This window comes from Microcaecilia unicolor, chromosome 6 (genome assembly GCF_901765095.1).
Source record: "Microcaecilia unicolor chromosome 6, aMicUni1.1, whole genome shotgun sequence".
Taxonomy (NCBI): Eukaryota; Metazoa; Chordata; class Amphibia; order Gymnophiona; family Siphonopidae; genus Microcaecilia; species Microcaecilia unicolor.
The window spans coordinates 289,033,917-289,051,165 of NC_044036.1; the positions used below are offsets into that span (position 1 = coordinate 289,033,917).

The window sequence follows — 17,249 nt, forward strand, 5'->3', positions numbered from 1 at the left end:
AGGTCCAGTGGCTGTTGATTCTATTCCAGACAACTGTGGGCATCGGCATCGACATTAGCTGCTGAACCAGTGCCACAAAACCAGCTTGCATTGGGCTCAAAATCGTGGAGTTGTGCGCCTTCCACATCCTTGTTGGTACCGCATGTTTTTAAAGACTGGTACATTGGCAAAGAAGCAAAGGCATCACAGAGTGCTGGGAGCTCCAGAGCAACACCATTACTGGTCTCTGAGAGCAGTCGATGCTGAGAGGATAGATAGTCCTCTTTGCTGATGGTACTGAGCTGCCCAATGCCCACTGGCCATGACTTGGGCCCTTCTGTGACAAATCTGCAGGCTTTCTCCGCACTGACTCCCCAGTCTTTAATCATGCCTGCCCTTTATGAGGAGATCTGGGCTGTGCAAGGAGGAGCTTGGGGGCATCTCAGATGCAGAGTGCTTTGGCATCGAGGGTACTTGCACCAGCCACAGCACATCCCTACTTGCTCGAGAGGACTTCATCTGGAAAAAGGTTCCAGACACCAGAGAGTGCTCAGGCATCGAGGGCACTTGTGCCAGCCACAGCACAGTCCCAGGTGCCCGAGGAACCTCAGTCAAGCATCGGGGTCGGTGTACCTCTCTGGTGCAGCCCTCGATGTCGGGGAGAAATTTCTCTGGGATCTGAGGATAGACCTGTACCTCGACGCAGGGTTGTCAGTCTGGCATGAAAGTGCAGGTTTGTACTTCCCATAAGGAGTTCTTTACACATTCTGATTCAGGCCTTTCCTCAGCAGTGGAATGCTATGATATATTATATGGCCCCTCCCTGCCATGAGAAAGTTGTACATGTTCTCTTGAGGGCATATCTTTCACGTACTTTTTGCAGGAGCTGGCGGAGGCCATTCATTTCAATGAACACCGAGTGTCAACCGAGAGCTGCATTGCGCACTGTTTTGGGCTATGAACCTCATAAAATAGACTCTTTGTGCAAAAGCCAGAAAGGTCGCTTTACGATACTGATCCTTAGTGGTTGAGTCATCCCTTGAAGGAGTGCAAAGATTAATGTCTCATACCTCTGCTGTTCTGGGAGAGGTGATCCAAACCATAATCTTCATTGGGAGGCAGCTTTATCGGGGCTTGATGCTTGTCAACTGCATTTGGACATGTCAGCTCTACACTACCATTTTTTGAGGGGCAGAGTGTGCGCATGTTTACAAACTCTTTCCTCGTGAATAAGCTTGCAGGGTTCACAAGCTGAACCAGAAGCAGGGTTGTAGACAATATTTGACCAACAGCAGACTCTGCACTCTGGTGACAAAATGAGCACGTTTTACTTGATTATATGTCTTGGTTCTTGAAGTTCCCTGTTGAGGAATTAATCTTTTAATCACACCATAAAGTCTCTCTTTCAGCCATCTCCAGTTGTCCATCTACTGGGAGGTCTTTGGGCTAGCCTGGAATTAGTAGTTACTACCCTTTCTTCCCATGCTTCCCAGCAGGCCCAGTTCCAATATTCCCTCCTGTGTCAATAATGTCCCCAGGAGGCTCAGTCCCCAGTCGTAGCAGAGAGCGAACTTTTGAATGCCTCCTGGAGAGCATAACTGCCTTCAAAGTAGCACTTTTGGAACACCTGCAGAATGTTGGAATCTAAACATTTTCCAAGAAAGGTGGGCCTTTGAAACCTTTGACTGTTGAGTTATTTAGATAGACCAACTCAGCTATGCTCTGCCTTAGCAAAGGATACCACCAGTTTGCCCACCAAGACCTTCAGACCTCCATGGACTCCTTGCTGGAAGTGTGTATTGTTATTTTTTAAATGTATGTATTGTTTTTATTGATGTATGTTTTTTGTACCCCGCCCCAAGGGCAGGTTAGAAATAATAAATTTCAGTTTCAATTTTTCTACACAAATAAGTATTAGCAGAGCAGCTCTCTGCCTTTCTCCAGACTAATGCAGTAGAATACATCCCACCAGGGCAGGGAGGGGTGGAATTCTATCCCAACTTTTCGTTTGTGACAAGGAACACAGGGTGGAGGGGAGGATTTTCTCCAATCTTGAGCCTCAAGGCCATAAACAAATAACTAATCAAGGGGAACTCCTGGTGATTTCCCTAGGCACACTTCTTCTTATGATTCAGGTGATTTTTCTGCTATGCTCTCTGGATGTTAAGGACACATGCACTCACATTCAAATTCTTCTGAGCCTCAGGAAGTATCTCAGATGTCAGTTGGGATCAAGCACAATTTCAAGCTGGCTAGCAGATTGCATCTCCTTTACTAATACCCAGGCTAGAGGGACATGTCAAGGCTCATAATGTTGGAGCCATGGCTACGTTGGTAGCCCACTTGAGGTCAACCTCTATAAATGAGATTGCAAAGCTGCGATGTGGTCATCTGCCCACACATTCACATCTCATTACTAACTTCAGCAGGATATCTGACCTGTGTACCTGCTACCTGGGTGAGTGGCCAGTCAAGAACACATCGAGGACAGGTGTCTGTTGTGATAAACACAGTGCCAGCCCTTACTTGAGGAGGATGCCAGAGGGCGCTCTCCCACTGAAAACCGGGAAAATGCCCATTCTGGTCACTAGAGGGAGCTCCAGTGATCTAGCTGAGTATTGACTTGCATGGGCCAGTAGAGGGAGCTCCAGGGAGATAGCTGGGGGAGTGAGAAGAGACTTCTAGACCCAGATCTTTCTGGAACCAGAGGGGCGAGGTCTCAAGGGTTGGGGAGGTTTATTGGACACCTCATAAATAGCTTCCTCTCAGTAGAGGAGGGAGTTTTGCCCGAAGGAGAAGAAATGGAGACCTGAAGCAGAACCTAAGAGATGTCCTAGAGGGAGAAAAGCAGGCTGAAAACCCTGGCGTAAGAAGTCCCCAAAGTACGGATGGTAGAACTGTGTGTGAGAAGTATAAGCAGGCTGAAAGTCCTGGGGTGAGAGAAGTCCCTGAAGCATTGATGTTGAAACTGTGAATTGTTTAAGATGAACTAACAGCCGTGGGGTGGAGGATAGGACCTTAAGGTTAATGAGAGTAAAGAAGGTCCTATCCAGGGGTGGTGGCTGTTATACCCTGAGACCCAGGTGTCCCACAGTAAATGTGCTCAGGGAGTGAAGTTGCAGAAAACGAGTAATAGTTGGAAAGAAAGGTTCCCACAAGACTGAAGCATAGTTCTAATAAACTGAATTTACATTTACTCACCTAATTTGCATATTTCTGAAAGCAGAGGAATCCGTGCTATCTTCCAGAGAAGAGTGACCAGGGGGCCCCACCAGAAGAACTGGTAAGGGGTCGGTTACCAGGGGATACAGCGGGGAGGCCGGTCCAGGACCGGAGGTTAATGAAGAGGTCACCTTGAGGGAAAGAGGAGGCCCAAACATAGAGGCCCAAGTCACTGGAGTCCCAAGTCACTGGAGTCCCAGAGAAGTTTAGCTTCAAGGTTGTTCCCTGAAGTAAAGGGTTGGTTTGGCCAGGCAGGAGCCACTAGAAGGCCGCTGCACACCTGAGAGCACCCCTGTGGGCATACAAATGGCACCCCAGATGGGACCTTGTTATGAAATAACCACCTGAAGACAAGGACATCAGAGGATCCCTGCTACCCTTGGCAGTTGAATACCACTGTCTGAAAGCTGAAGCCAAGGGAAGAGCAGAGGGTTGGTTGGACCCAGGCGATAATTGTATCCCCAGGGAAGTGTGCTGGAAGGCCAGCAGACTACAGGCTGGTTCTGGGGGGACCAGAGAACTCAAGGTGAAGCCAAGTGGAAAAGGCGTCAGTCTCCAGAGGAGGTCTCCTGTGTGGGGATAGTGAGAGCAGTCAAGTTCCAGGGGCGAGTCGGTGGAGTTCCACAAGGTCTCCTGTGTGGAGATAGGGGGAGCAGTCGAGTTCCGGAGGCGAGTCGGCGGAGTTCCACGAGGTCTCCTGTGTGGGGATAGTGGGAGCGGTCGAGTTCCGGAGGCGAATCGGAGGAGTTCCAGAGTCCAGAGACCAGACGAGTGGCCAGAGTGTGGAGGTGGTGTCCGGGAGGTTCCTGAAGCCCGTCGAGGGGGCCAACGCTGACAAAAGCGCATTACTCGCCTACCCAGGTAAAGGGTACATAGGGGGGAGGTGAGGGAGGATCCAGTAAGCTGAGAAGAGCAGTTGTTGGAAAAGATAGAAAAGCTTGTTCTTGTGGAAATTCTGGTAAGAGTTTAAGAAGTAGAGAGCAAGTGTAGGACCAGGGAAACAGACAGTCCACACTTGGATTCTTCTCTTGTATTACAGGCTGCATCTCAACAGATGGTTGAGGAGGATGTCGGAACCATGGGAAGGCGGAGGCGGTTCAGACCGGAGAGAGAAGTCTGGAGGCCTGAGGAGCCGGAGCCCAAGTCACCAGCAGAAGGAATGGACATGGCAGAGATGGACACCATGATCCAGGTTCTGGGACTTGGAGGGGGACTGTGTTCAGAGACTGTTGGGACATTGTTTAAGCCTGAAGGGGTGTCTGGGGAGGACAGGACCCCGAGGAGAAGAGAAGTGATGGAGCCTGAGTGTTACCAATGTGGAGAAATGGGCCATGTTGGAGAGTGGTGTCTGGCAGTATGCAGTTCAGAGGATGAACTGGGAGACTTGGAGGAGATAGGGATTCCTACAGTCAATTGGTTGGGGTTAAGGGACATGGCAGGCAAGAGGAAGCCCAAAGGCCATGGGAGTCGGGAGGTGACCCATTCCTTGGGGGCAGACTGCATGGGTAGGCCGGGAACCCAAGGGGAAAGAGGTGTCTGCAGGGAAGAGGGTCAGGAGGAACCCGCTGCAGGGAAAGCACCCAATGTCCCAGGGAGAGGGGAGGCCACAAACCTAAAAAGTGCCAAGAGGGAGGATGGGTGCCTGGACAAGGAAGGAAAGCCCCAGTTGCAGGATAGTGAAAGTCCTGGTAAGAAGGGTAAACCCTCTAGGAAAGGGAAAGGGGGTGTAGGCCCAGGTGAGGACTTCCCAGGTGACAGGATAAAAAGTAGTCCTGATGGTGTAGGGGAAGTCCAGGTACACTGTGAGCAGGGGGATGAGACAGCTGAAGAAAGAGTAGGCTGCCCTTGCTACGGTGAAATACTGGCAGTATTTCCATGTGGTGGGGAACCAGGGAGCGTTGCCCCAAGGGAGAAATACTGGGAGGCCCGGGAAAAGAATGAGAACCCGCTGTTAAAATCCCTTACAGAGAGTGTCTGGCAGATAGAAGGGGAATTACAGGCCCTATGTAAACCAGGGGAACCCTATAGGCACCCAGAGCAATGTCTGAGGGAGGTCCTGGAACTAAACAAAGGACTGATGGTACCTTTAGTGGGCCATATACAGCAGCAGCAGGAGGTGTCCCAGAAGGCGATAGAGAATAGTCTGAGGGAGAATGAACAGAAATGGGTCCTATTCGAGTCAGCGTGTAAGGAAGAGATGGCTGCTTCAAGGCATGCCTTAGAGGCCAAACTGGCAGAGTCCCTTAGGCAGAAGGAAGGCTGTGAGGCACTGCTAGCCAAGGTTAGGGCTGAGTTGTGCACAGAAGTTAGGCTAAGGGAGGAAAGGGAAGCAGAAGTAGCCCATCTTACAGCTACCCTGAAAGAGACCCAAGCCTTAAATGAGACCCGATTAGCTAAGCTGCAGTCCCTACATGAGCAAGAGATAAGGGACCTCACAGACAAATTGCAACAAGACCAGGAGCAGAGGGTATCCCTAATTAAAGCTGAGTTCCAGAATGCTCGCCAGGAGTGGCATAAAGAACGGGAGGCCCTGAAGGATATTATTAAGGAGATGGGTAAACTACAGCAAACAGCTGTAGGAGAGCTGAGGGGGAGTTTAACCCAGGTAAAGGAGTGGCTGAGAGAATTAAAGGGCCAGCAAGAAAGTCAACTGAGGGAAGTACAGCAGGGATATGATAGAGCTGTGGTAGAGTTAACTGTGGCCTTGCAGCAGACCCAAGCTGAGTGGGCTGTAGAGAGACAGCAAGCCAGAGAGACCAGAGAAAGGGCAGAAAGATGCAGGGAGGCCATGGAAGAGAAGTGCAGAGTGCTGACCCTAGCAGTTGATGTTCTCTTCCAGGATGGGCAAGGGAGGTTAAGAGAGCTTCAGGAAGCCCACTCCTGCATTGTAGCCCTACAGGAAAAGCTCAAGGGGAAGGAGCAGCCAGGAGGGGTCAGTAAACTCCTGCCCAGGAGTAAGGGTCAGGATAGGGAGAGTCAGAAGGACTCTGTTAAAACCACAGGGAAAGGTGGTGTAAAGCTCAAGGAGTGTGAGAAACCCCAGAAGGACATGCAGAGGGGGGGGGGGGGGGGGGAGGCTGCCCAGGGGAGGGAAAGGCTCAGGCCCCAGAAGAAAGGGTTAATCCTAGGGCCCAGATACCGTACAGTAGAGGCGGGGGAGGAAAGAGCTCCTAGGCAGGGGACCCTGGCTCAGGAAGGGTGCCAGGGGAAGGCTAGATCACCCAGAGGCTGGGGGGAGTCAGGTGCTAAAAGTGGTTATCCTAGTCCAAAAGGGGGGGATAGGAAACACTTAAAAGTCTCAGGGAAAAGGAGACTTAGAACCTTACACAAAACCCACAGAGGTCAGTCAGGGCCTAGGGGTCGAAGAAGTACAGCCCAGGGTTGTAGAAAGGAAAAGGGTTTGATTAGAAGTTTCCCTGAAGTGCTAAGGGCACTAGGCCTGAGGAAAGTACATCCAAAACCTAGAGTGAAGAAGGAGGTGTACCCATGGGCTAGGAAAGTGGGTGAAGAGATTAGACGCCGAGGCCTAGGAAGGTGTAGAAAGAAAGGATTAGGGATCTTTGAGTTTCTAGGGGTTACAGAGGAAGGTCCCCTAGAGCAAAGCAGAGCCTTTGTGGTAAGGCGAACCACGGGATATAAAGCCTTCCTGAGAATCCCTCCTAAGTGATAGGGGAAAGAAGGAACCTGACCCCGAGATGAGTTAGGGGAGTCAGGAATTGCTGCTCCTCAAAGAAGATATTTGAGGGAGCAGCAATATTTTAAGGGTGGGGGTATGTGATAAACAGTGTCTGCCCTTACTTGAGGAGGACGCCAGAGGGCGCTCTCCCACTGAAAACCGGGAAAATGCCCATTCTGGTCACTAGAGGGAGCTCCAGTGATCTAGCCGAGTATTGACTTGCATGGGCCAGTAGAGGGAGCTCCAGGGAGATAGCTGGGGGAGTGAGAAGAGACTTCTAGACCCAGATCTTTCTGGAACCAGAAGGGCGAGGTCTCAAGGGTTGGGGAGGTTTATTGGACACCTCATAAATAGCTTCCTCTCAGTAGAGGAGGAAGTTTTGCCCGAAGGAGAAGAAATGGAGACCTGAAGCAGAACCTAGGAGATGTCCTAAAGGGAGAAAAGCAGGCTGAAAACCCTGGGGTAAGAAGTCCCCAAAGTACGGATGGTGGAACTATGTGTGAGAAGTATAAGCAGGCTGAAAGTCCTGGGGTGAGAGAAGTCCCTGAAGCATTGATGTTGAAACTGTGAATTGTTTAAGATGAACTAACAGCCGTGGGGTGGAGGATAGGACCGTAAGGTTAATGAGAGTAAAGAAGGTCCTATCCAGGGGTGGTGGCTGTTATACCCTGAGACCCAGGTGTCCCACAGTAAATCTGCTCAGGGAGTGAAGTTGCAGAAAACGAGTAATAGTTGGAAAGAAAGGTTCCCACAAGACTGAAGCATAGTTCTAATAAACTGAATTTACATTTACTCAGCTAATTTGCATATTTCTGAAAGCAGAGGAATCCGTGCTATCTTCCAGAGAAGGGTGACCAGGGGGCCCCACCAGAAGAACTGGTAAGGGGGTCAGTTACCAGGAGATACAGCGGGGAGGCCGGTCCAGGACCAGAGGTTAATGAAGAGGTCACCCTGAGGGAAAGAGGAGGCCCAAACATAGAGGCCCAAGTCACTGGAGTCCCAAGTCACTGGAGTCCCAGAGAAGTTTAGCTTCAAGGTTGTTCCCTGAAGTAAAGGGTTGGTTTGGCCAGGCAGGAGCCACTAGAAGGCTGCTGCACACCTGAGAGCACCCCTGTGGGCTTACACTGTGCACAGAATTATTTGAGTGCTGGAACTCCTGCAGTTTCTCATCAACTACTCCAAGTCCCACTTGTGCATTGCAGCCGTGCTGGATGCAGTGTAAGCTCAGGCCTTCCTTCTTAAGATAGGACAAATGCCTCATCACTAGTGAAACTTAGGTACGCAGTAGCTAGTGAGTTGCAGCTCGGCAAATGCTCAAGTTATTAGGCCACAAGGCCTCCACAGTACACGTTACATCCCTACTCTTCAGAGTCACCCAATGGACTCTAGCTTCCGAGTTGTCGTGAGTTAAGGAAGACCTAGCAGATATCCTTATCTCCCCAGGCTTGTCTCAGGAGCACATTCTGGACTACTTCAATCTTGGAATTACCTTCCAAATTTCCATGAGTGCATACATTCTGGACTTGCGGGCCCATGTATATGGGTATCACACTCGGGGGACTTCATCCATCTGAGTGACGGAGTACCAATTCACCCGCTTGGAATTCTGGATGTTTTGAAATGCTGTGATAGTTTTTAGAGATCAGCTGTCCAACCGAATTATGCTTACTCTACCAGGCAATCAGGTAGCTATGCACCATGTGGCAGGCAGAAAAATCCAGGATCTTACCCCTTGTGCCTGGAAGCAGTTGGAATGTGAGCCAGGGTCACCAGCCACAATATGGTGCTCCGGGTCACATTCCTGGCAGGGAAAAAGCAGGGTGTAGCCCGTCAGCTCCTCTAAAAGTGGGACTTTTCCTTGTTGACACACCACTCACTTCGCCCACGCAGTACCTCAGTTTTGCTGTAGGCTCGAGTCACATGACAGGCTGGCATCAGATGCCTTTCTCCTGCATTGGGGAATGAGACTTCTGTATACATTTTCTCCAATCCCTCTCATAGGGGAGACCTTGATCATCCTTGGACAAAGCTAGTGAACCATTATTCTCATTGCTCTGTGCTAGCCGATGCAGATCTGGTACCCTCTACTTCTTGAGCTTTCCTCCAAAGTGTGGTGGAGATTGGACTGTTTTGCAACCTCATCTCTCAGAATGAGGAGTCTCTTCTACATCTCATCTTCTACTCCCTGGCCCTTAAGGCCTGGATGATGGGAGCATACTTTTTGCCTCTCTGCATCTTCTTGAGGGTGTCTCCATGGTCTTGCTGGCTTCTAGCAAATGTTTCAGCAAGAGGAGTTATATTTTCAAATGGAGGAGGTTTGTCGTATAGTGTGGAGGCAGGGCCCTCCGGCTTGCCCTGCATAAGGACTGCTTGAAAACCTCCAGCACCTCTCTGATTCTGGTTTGAAGACCAATTCTGCAAGTGTTCACCTTAGTGCTAACAGTGCTTATCACTGTCATGGGAGTAGGCCCATCTCTGTACAGCCTTTAGTTGTTCTGTTCATGTGACGATTCCTGTTGACAACCCCCCCCCCCCCCCTCAAACCTCCAGCTGTGACATGGGGCCTCAACATCGTTCTCACCCAGCTGATGAAAGCACCTATTGAGCCACTAGATTGCTGTCATCTGGAGAACCTGACCTGGTACCTCTTGTTTTTTTTGTGGCACTTGCTTCAGCTCATGGAGTCGGTAAGCTTTAGGCCCTAGTTGCTGATCCGCCTTAGATAAAATTTCATCACAACGGGCTAATACTTCGTATGCACCCTAAATTTCTTCCTAGGCTGCTGTTGGATTTTCATCTTAATCAGTTATATATCCTATAACTAGGAGGAGTGGCCTAGTGGTTAGGGTGGTGGACTTTGGTCCTGGGGAACTGAGGAACTGAGTTCGATTCCCACTTCAGGCACAGGCAGCTCCTTGTGACTCTGGGCAAGTCACTTAACCCTCCATTGCCCCAGGTACAAATAAGTACCTGTATACAATATGTAAGCCGCATTGAGCCTGCCATGAGTGGGAAAGCGCGGGGTACAAATGTAACAAAAAAAAAAATCCATATGCCCATTCTGGTGAGAATGCACTCCATGCCATGGTTTCCTTGCGAGTCTTGACTTTTTTTCGTAGAACATACTAGAGCAGTCCACACAACTCTTGTTGTCATGGCTCATATTGTCAGGGCCATGATTGAGTCTCTACCCCTATTGAAGTCAATTCCCACTTCAGGCACAGGCAGCTCCTTGTGACTCTGAGCAAGTCACTTAACCCTCCATTGCCCCATGTAAGCCGCATTGAGCAAAATAAAAAGCACAGGAATCCACATTAACCCCTCATATTCTGTCTCCATCTGCCAATAACCAGTTTTGATACCAATGATTCACCTCTGTATAATTTTACTAAGACTTCCAAAGTCAGGGGAATTAATTCTGCTTTTGCACATTCTCCAAGACAAGTTTATTCTATAAACTTGGCCCTACAACTGAAAAGGCCCGGGTTCTTATTCTGATTTCTACCTAGCTCCTTAAAAGTGGGGACTTGAAGCAACTCTCCTTGACTAGATCTTAACTGACACATTAAAATAAATCATTCTAGTTTATCTTTCAAATAGTGGGGGGACAACCTGATAAATGTAATCAAATCTAAAACTGCACCTTCAATATGATTGGCAACCAGTGTAATGGGTGTAATAATAAATGTAGAACAGGCATTGAGTTTTGGGGTCACTCACCAGTATATTGCACCCATTCTGGAGAGGTATGATGAATGTATAGGTTTGCTGCTGTTATCTAGTTGAGGGGCAGCATTTATAATTTTGTCCTTAATATTCTCTTCAAAAGTAATAGCATATTTCTCAGCAAAATTATTCAGGCCCTATTAAATTATGATTCCATGGACGCTTTTAAGAGCTTGCTACTAGATAAATATGCAAGATCTGCTATCTGAGGAACAAACCAAATACTGATTCACCTTACAAGGAAAATTGTTGTTTTTTTCAAGCACTTATCGTCAGAATTTCTGTAGCTGATAATAAATTGGAAACAATGGGAAGTGACTTTTGTGACATCACACATAGTCAAAAGGTCCCAACTGGTCCTTTTATCACCACAGAAAATGGCCACTGGGAGGGAAACTGAAGCTTGAAAGCTCCTTTACCATGATCATGAAGGTGCTTCAATCCCTAAAGATACTAATGAGAGAGAATCACGGTGTTATTAAAGAAATCAAAATGGAGGAGGCTTCCTTATTGTATGGTTAACTTTTAATTCAAAAGAGAGTGAGTTGGAGGAAGAGATGTGCCATTTAGGTAGTACTGCCACATGTCTACAGATCAAAATTAATTTAATTAAATCATTGTTCCATATCATCAAGCTGATCAATCCATAGACTGGTGGGTTGTGTCCATCTACCAGCAGGTGGAGATGGAGAGCAAACTTTTGCCTCCCTATATGTGGTCATGTGCTGCCGGAAACTCCCCAGTATGTTCTCTATCTCAGCACGCCTCCTTGTCGGGCTGGGGAGCCCACTGCTTGGGAAGGGCGCAGGGGCTCTGGTCTCCTGCAGAGGCAAAGTGGTCTATCAACCTCCTGGAACTCAGAGCCATTCGGTTGGCGCTTTTGGAGTTCATCCCGGTACTGGTGTTGAAGCCTGTACGGGTACTGTCGGACAATGCCACGGCTGTGGCCTATGTCAACCGCCAGGGAGGTACCAAGAGCGCCCCTCTAGCCAAGGAGGCTATGAATCTTTGCCAGTGGGCGGAAGCGAACCTGGAACAGCTTTCAGCGGCCCACATTGCCGGAGTAATGAATGTCAAGGCGGACTTTCTCAGTCGCCATACCTTGGAGCCCGGAGAGTGGCAGCTATCGGCTCAGGCGTTCTTGGACATCACGAAGCGCTGGGGCCAGCCGAGCCTAGATCTAATGGCGTCATCGGCCAATTGCCAAGTGCCGCGCTTCTTCAGCAGAGGACGGGACCCTCGATCCCTGGGAGTAGATGCTCTTCTCCAACAGTGGCCGACACAAGAGCTCCTCTATGTGTTCCCGCCCTGGCCCTTGTTGGGCAGGGTGCTAGACCGGGTGGCAAAGCATCCCGGCAGGGTAATCCTGGTGGGTCCGGATTGGCCCAGACGTCCCTGGTATGCGGACTTGATCAGGCTCTCAGTCGACGATCCTCTGCGGCTGCCAGTGGAGCAGGGCCTGTTACATCAGGGTCCTGTGGTGATGGAGGATCCCTCCCCCTTTGGTCTTACGGCCTGGCTATTGAGCGGCAGCGTCTGAGGAAGAAGGGCTTCTCAGACAAGGTCATCGCCACTATGCTGAGAGCGAGGAAGCGCTCTACTTCTACTGCTTACGCCAGGGTTTGGCGTATCTTTGCAGCGTGGTGTGAAGCAGGCTCACTTTCTCCCTTCACTGCTCCAATTGCTTCAGTGTTGGCGTTCCTGCAAGAAGGTCTGGAGAAAGGCCTGTCGCTCAGTTCCCTTAAAGTCCAGGTAGCGGCTCTGGCTTGCTTCAGGGGCCGCCTGAAGGGTGCTTCCCTGGCTTCACAGCCAGATGTGGTGCGCTTTCTCAAGGGAGTTAATCACCTGCGCCCTCCTCTGCACTCAGTGGTGCCTGCGTGGAATCTCAACCTGGTGCTAAGAGCATTGCAGAAGCCGCCTTTTGAACCCTTGTCGAGGGCATCTCTGAAAGACCTGACGTTGAAAGCAGTCTTTTTGGTGGCTATCACTTCAGCCAGAAGAGTTTCCGAGCTCCAGGCGCTCTCATGTCGAGAGCCTTTTCTGTAGTTCACTGAGGCAGGAGTGACTATTCGCACAGTGCCTTCCTTCCTGCCCAAGATTGTTTCTCGCTTCCATGTGAATCAGCAGCTCTGTCTCCCTTCCTTTCGGAGGGAGGACTACCCAGAGGAGTACTCTGCTCTTAAATATCTGGATGTGAGACGAATCATCATCAGATACTTGGAAGTGACCAATGATTTCCGGAAATCGGATCATCTGTTTGTCCTGTTTGCAGGTCCTCGTAAGGGTCTGCAGGCTGCTAAGCCTACAGTGGCAAGATGGGTCAAGGAAGCCATTGCAGCGGCTTATGTGGCCGCGGGGAAGGTGCCGCCTATCCAGCTGAAGGCTCACTCCACGAGAGCTCAGGCGGCCTCGATGGCAGAGGCCGGATCCGTCTCCTTGGAAGAGATATGCAAGGCGGCAACTTGGGCTTCGGCTCATACATTCTCCAAGCATTACCGTTTGACTGTGGCTGCACGGGCGGAGGCCCGGTTTGGAGCTTCAGTGTTGAGGTCAGGGATTTCTATGTCCCGCCCTGGGTGAGTACTGCTTCGGTACATCCCACCAGTCTATGGATTGATCAGCTTGATGATATGGAAGGTAAAATTATGTATAATCATACCTGATAATTTTCTTTCCATTAATCATAGCTGATCAATCCATAGCCCCTCCCAGATATCTGTACTGTTTTTATTCTGGTTGCATTTCAGGTTCAAGTTTAGTCTTCAGTTACTTCAGAAAGACTTCGCGTTCAAGTTCTTCCTTCACTTGGATTCTTGAAGAGTTGAGACGAGTTTGTGTTACAGTGAGCTGCTGCATTCCTCTCCCCTCCGTTTTACGGGGCTGGATTGAGACCTAAATTCTGCCGGCACTCCCTCCCGCTTCGTGCGGCTGTAGGGCAGCTTTGTACCCCTCCCGCTTCGGCGGTGTTCGGGTCAGTCAGCTCCTCCCGCGGTTGCGGTTGCAGGATAAGCCAGATCCCCCCGCATCGGCGGGTGTGGTGTCCCTCCCCCGCTCCGCGGGGATGAGCTGGACGGATTCCCCTCCCCCACTTGTGTGGGGATGAGCTGGGTTACTTCCCCTCCCCCGTTTCGGCGGTGGTGAGCTGGGCAGAGTGTCCCTTTGTGGGTGTAATTCTCTAAGTGCTGAGTCCTGCGGATGGAGCTTTGATATCGACATACTGAGGAGTTTCCGGCAGCACATGACCACATATAGGGAGGCAAAAGTTTGCTCTCTATCTCCACCTGCTGGTAGATGGACACAACCCACCAGTCTATGGATTGATCAGCTATGATTAATGGAAAGAAAATTATCAGGTATGATTATACATAATTTTACCTTGAAATAGGTCTCTGGGTATGGGAGTAAACAAACCTCATGCGATGCCCCCTTGGTAGTGAAGCAACAGGATGTGGTCAGAGCTGGTGTTGGGACATGACATCTGTGAAGTGTGAGGAAGTGTAACTCTCTCTCTTCTGTTCTCTTTCTCATTCACTCCCAGGGAATGAGGGATGAGTGGTTTTGGATGGAGGTGCAGCTGAGCAACTGTTTTGCTTTCCCCTCTATGCCTGGCCCTTCTGCATTGGACACAGTGAACTGCTTTGCTAGACCTGCATTAATTAGAATTTATGAACACTATGCTCTAAGCGTATTCTGTAATTTAGTGCCTGTAAATTCTAAGTCGAATAGTTGAAAAGGGGGTGTGGGCATGGAATGGATGGGTCATGGGCGTTTCTAAAATCTATGCGCATTGTTATAGAATACACCTGGTCCGTGCCTAATTTAGGCATTGGCATTTACACCAGGTTTTACTTGGCATAACTGCCCGCAACTAAATTTAGTCGTGTTTTCTGGCGCTCAGTGTATTCTATAAACTGCTTGGGAATTTAGACTTATTCTATAAAGTATGCCTAAATTCATTTCAGCGCTGAATTTGTAGGCGTGATATATAGAATCTAGTCCTAAGTGTCCAATGATGTTAATCCCTTCACCTCCCATTGTTTAAAGGCTCACTTGTGTTACCGACTGGAAAATTAATGTTCCCTCTATGGTTTAATGTTTAATAGGCATGATATACCGTCTTTCTCAGTAAAATCCAATGCAGTGTATAGTTCTAATATAAAGAAACAGGAAAAGAACTACAATAACAATAGGAAAGGACAGAGGAAAAGAAGAGAAAAAAAGGCTAGCCCTTCTGCCAGGTTGAGTCCCAGGCCGGCTACCTTGCTACTAGGTGGGGAAACGAGGGAAAACAAATGTGTTTTCAAAGTAGAACGAAACTTTGGTTATGGTTGCTTATATGGGAGCAGTTCCATCTCCTCTAATATTTTGGTCACTCTTCTTTGAACCTTTTCTAATTCTTCTATATCTTTTTTAAGATACGTAAACCAGAATTGAACACTATACTCAAGGTGAGGTCGTACCATGGAGCAATACAGAGGCATTATAATATTTTTGGTCTTATTTTGCATCCCTCTCCTAATAATTCTTGACATCCTGTTTGCTTTTTTAGCCACCACCACACACCGGGGCAGAGGATTTCAACATATTGTCTACAATGACACCTAGGTCTTTTTCTTGAATGTTGACTCCTAAAGTGGACCCTAGCATCGGATAACTATGATTCGGATTATTTTTCCCAATGTGCATCACTTTGTATTTGTCTACATTAAATTTTATCTGCCGTTTAGATGCTCAGTTTTCCAGTTTCCTAAGGTCTTCCTGCAATTTTTCACAATCCGCATGCATTTTGACAACTACGAATAGTTTTGCGTCATCTGCAGATTTAATCACCTCACTCGTTCCCATTTCCAGGTCATTTATAAATATGTTAAATAGCACCGGTACCAGTACAGATCCCTGCGGCACTCCACTGTTCCTCCTCCACTGAGAAAAATGGCCTTTTAACCCTACCCTTTGTTTTGTGTCCAATAACCAATTCTTAATCCACAGAAGGACATTGCCTCCTATCCTTAATTTTCTCATGGGTCTCTCATGTGGTACTTTGTCAAAAGCTTTCTGAAAATCCAGATATACTACATAAATCGGCTCATCTTTATTGACATGCTTATTCACACCTTCATAGAAATGAAGCAAATTGTGAGGCAAGACCTTCCTTGGCTGAATCCATGCTGACTCTGGCCCATTAAATCATGTTTGTCTACATGTTCTGCAATTTTATTCTTTATAATAGTTTCCACTATTGCCTGGCGCTGAAGTCAGGCTTACTGATTCGTAATTTCACAGATCACCCCTGGAATTCTTTTTAAAAATCGGCATCACATTCGCCACCCTTCAGTGTTCAGGTACTATGGACGATTTTAATACTAACAGCAGATCAACAATTTCATGTTTGACTTCTTTCAATAACCTGAGATGCCTTTTGACATTCTTAAAATGATATTTTTATGTTTTAAGAGGTGTACATATGACTGCTAAGTTTGATGTGTTACATTTTATCAATTCAGTTTAGCAGTATGACGTGTAATTTAGTGCTTTACACACTGTTTATTTAAACATGGTATGTTTTATGAAATGTGATATTTTTAGTTGGAGGCTGAATCTTGCTAAGGATATAAAAAGACTTGAAGCGGTTCAGAGAAAAGCAGTGAAAATAGTATGGTATTTATGTTGCAAGACATATGAGGAGAGACTTGATGACCTGAACATATATACCCTGGAGGAAAGGAGAAACGGGTGATAAGATACAAATGTTCAAATATTTGAAAGGTATTAGTCTACAAACAAACCTTTTCCAGAGGTGGGAAGATGGTAGGATATGAATCGAAGTTGTAGGGGTCCGACTTAGGAATGATGTCAGGAGGTACTTTTTCATGGAGAGGGTGGTTGATACCAGGAACGCCCTCCCACAGGAGGTGGTGGAGATGAAAACAGTAACGGAGTTCAAAACTGCATGGGATAAAAACAAAGAAATCCTGTTTAGAAGGAATGGAGCCATAGAAGCTTAGTGGTGATTAGATGACAACACCAGTAATTGGGAAGCAAAGCTACTGCTGGGCAGATTTCTATTGTGGCTGGACAGTTTTGGATGAGCTGGAGTGGGACTTCAGCAACAACTTCAGAAGTTTTAGAACAATGACAGTGCCGGGTAGATTTCTATGGTCTATGTCCTGAAAATGGCAAGGACAAATCAAGATTGGATATACATATAAAGTATCACATCATACCTTATGCTGTGAGTTTATCTTGTTGGGCAGACTGGATGGAGCATCATCTACTGTGTTTCTATGTTATACACGTATACGTCTTTTACAGTGTTTTCACTTATTGCTTCTGTTGTGAAGGGTTCCACAGAACGTCTCATGTTGTACTAGGACTGGTATTTATATGTTTACTAGTATAAAAGGCCCGTTTCGGAAAGGAATGAAATGGGCGCTAGGCAGGTTTTCCTCGTAGTGTGTATGTTTGAGTCAGGGGCGTAGCTATGGGTGGGCCTGGATGGGCCCAGGCCCACCCAGTTTAGCCTCAGGCCCGCCCACCCAGAAGCAGATCCTTATCGTGACTGTCTCCTGCCCCTGCCGCAGCGCTTCATTTAATGTTGTCGGCACCTGCTGTTACAGTTTCCCACCCCCGCGGCGGCGCTTTACAC

The 17,249-nt window shown here is 48.2% G+C and overlaps 1 protein-coding gene across 4 annotated transcripts in view; it reads left to right on the top strand.

The window, feature by feature from the left end:
• The window catches only part of MED27 (mediator complex subunit 27), a 405,350-nt gene that overhangs the window by 107,486 nt on the left and 280,615 nt on the right, over positions 1-17,249 (top strand). Inside the window, exon 3 of one of the 4 annotated variants that reach the window (XM_030207783.1) lies at positions 4,241-4,393. The exons of the other annotated variants lie outside the window; for them this stretch is intronic. Coding sequence (XP_030063643.1) covers positions 4,241-4,393 — 153 coding nt within the window. The remainder of the gene's footprint in view (positions 1-4,240; positions 4,394-17,249) is intronic. 4 annotated transcript variants of the gene reach the window in all.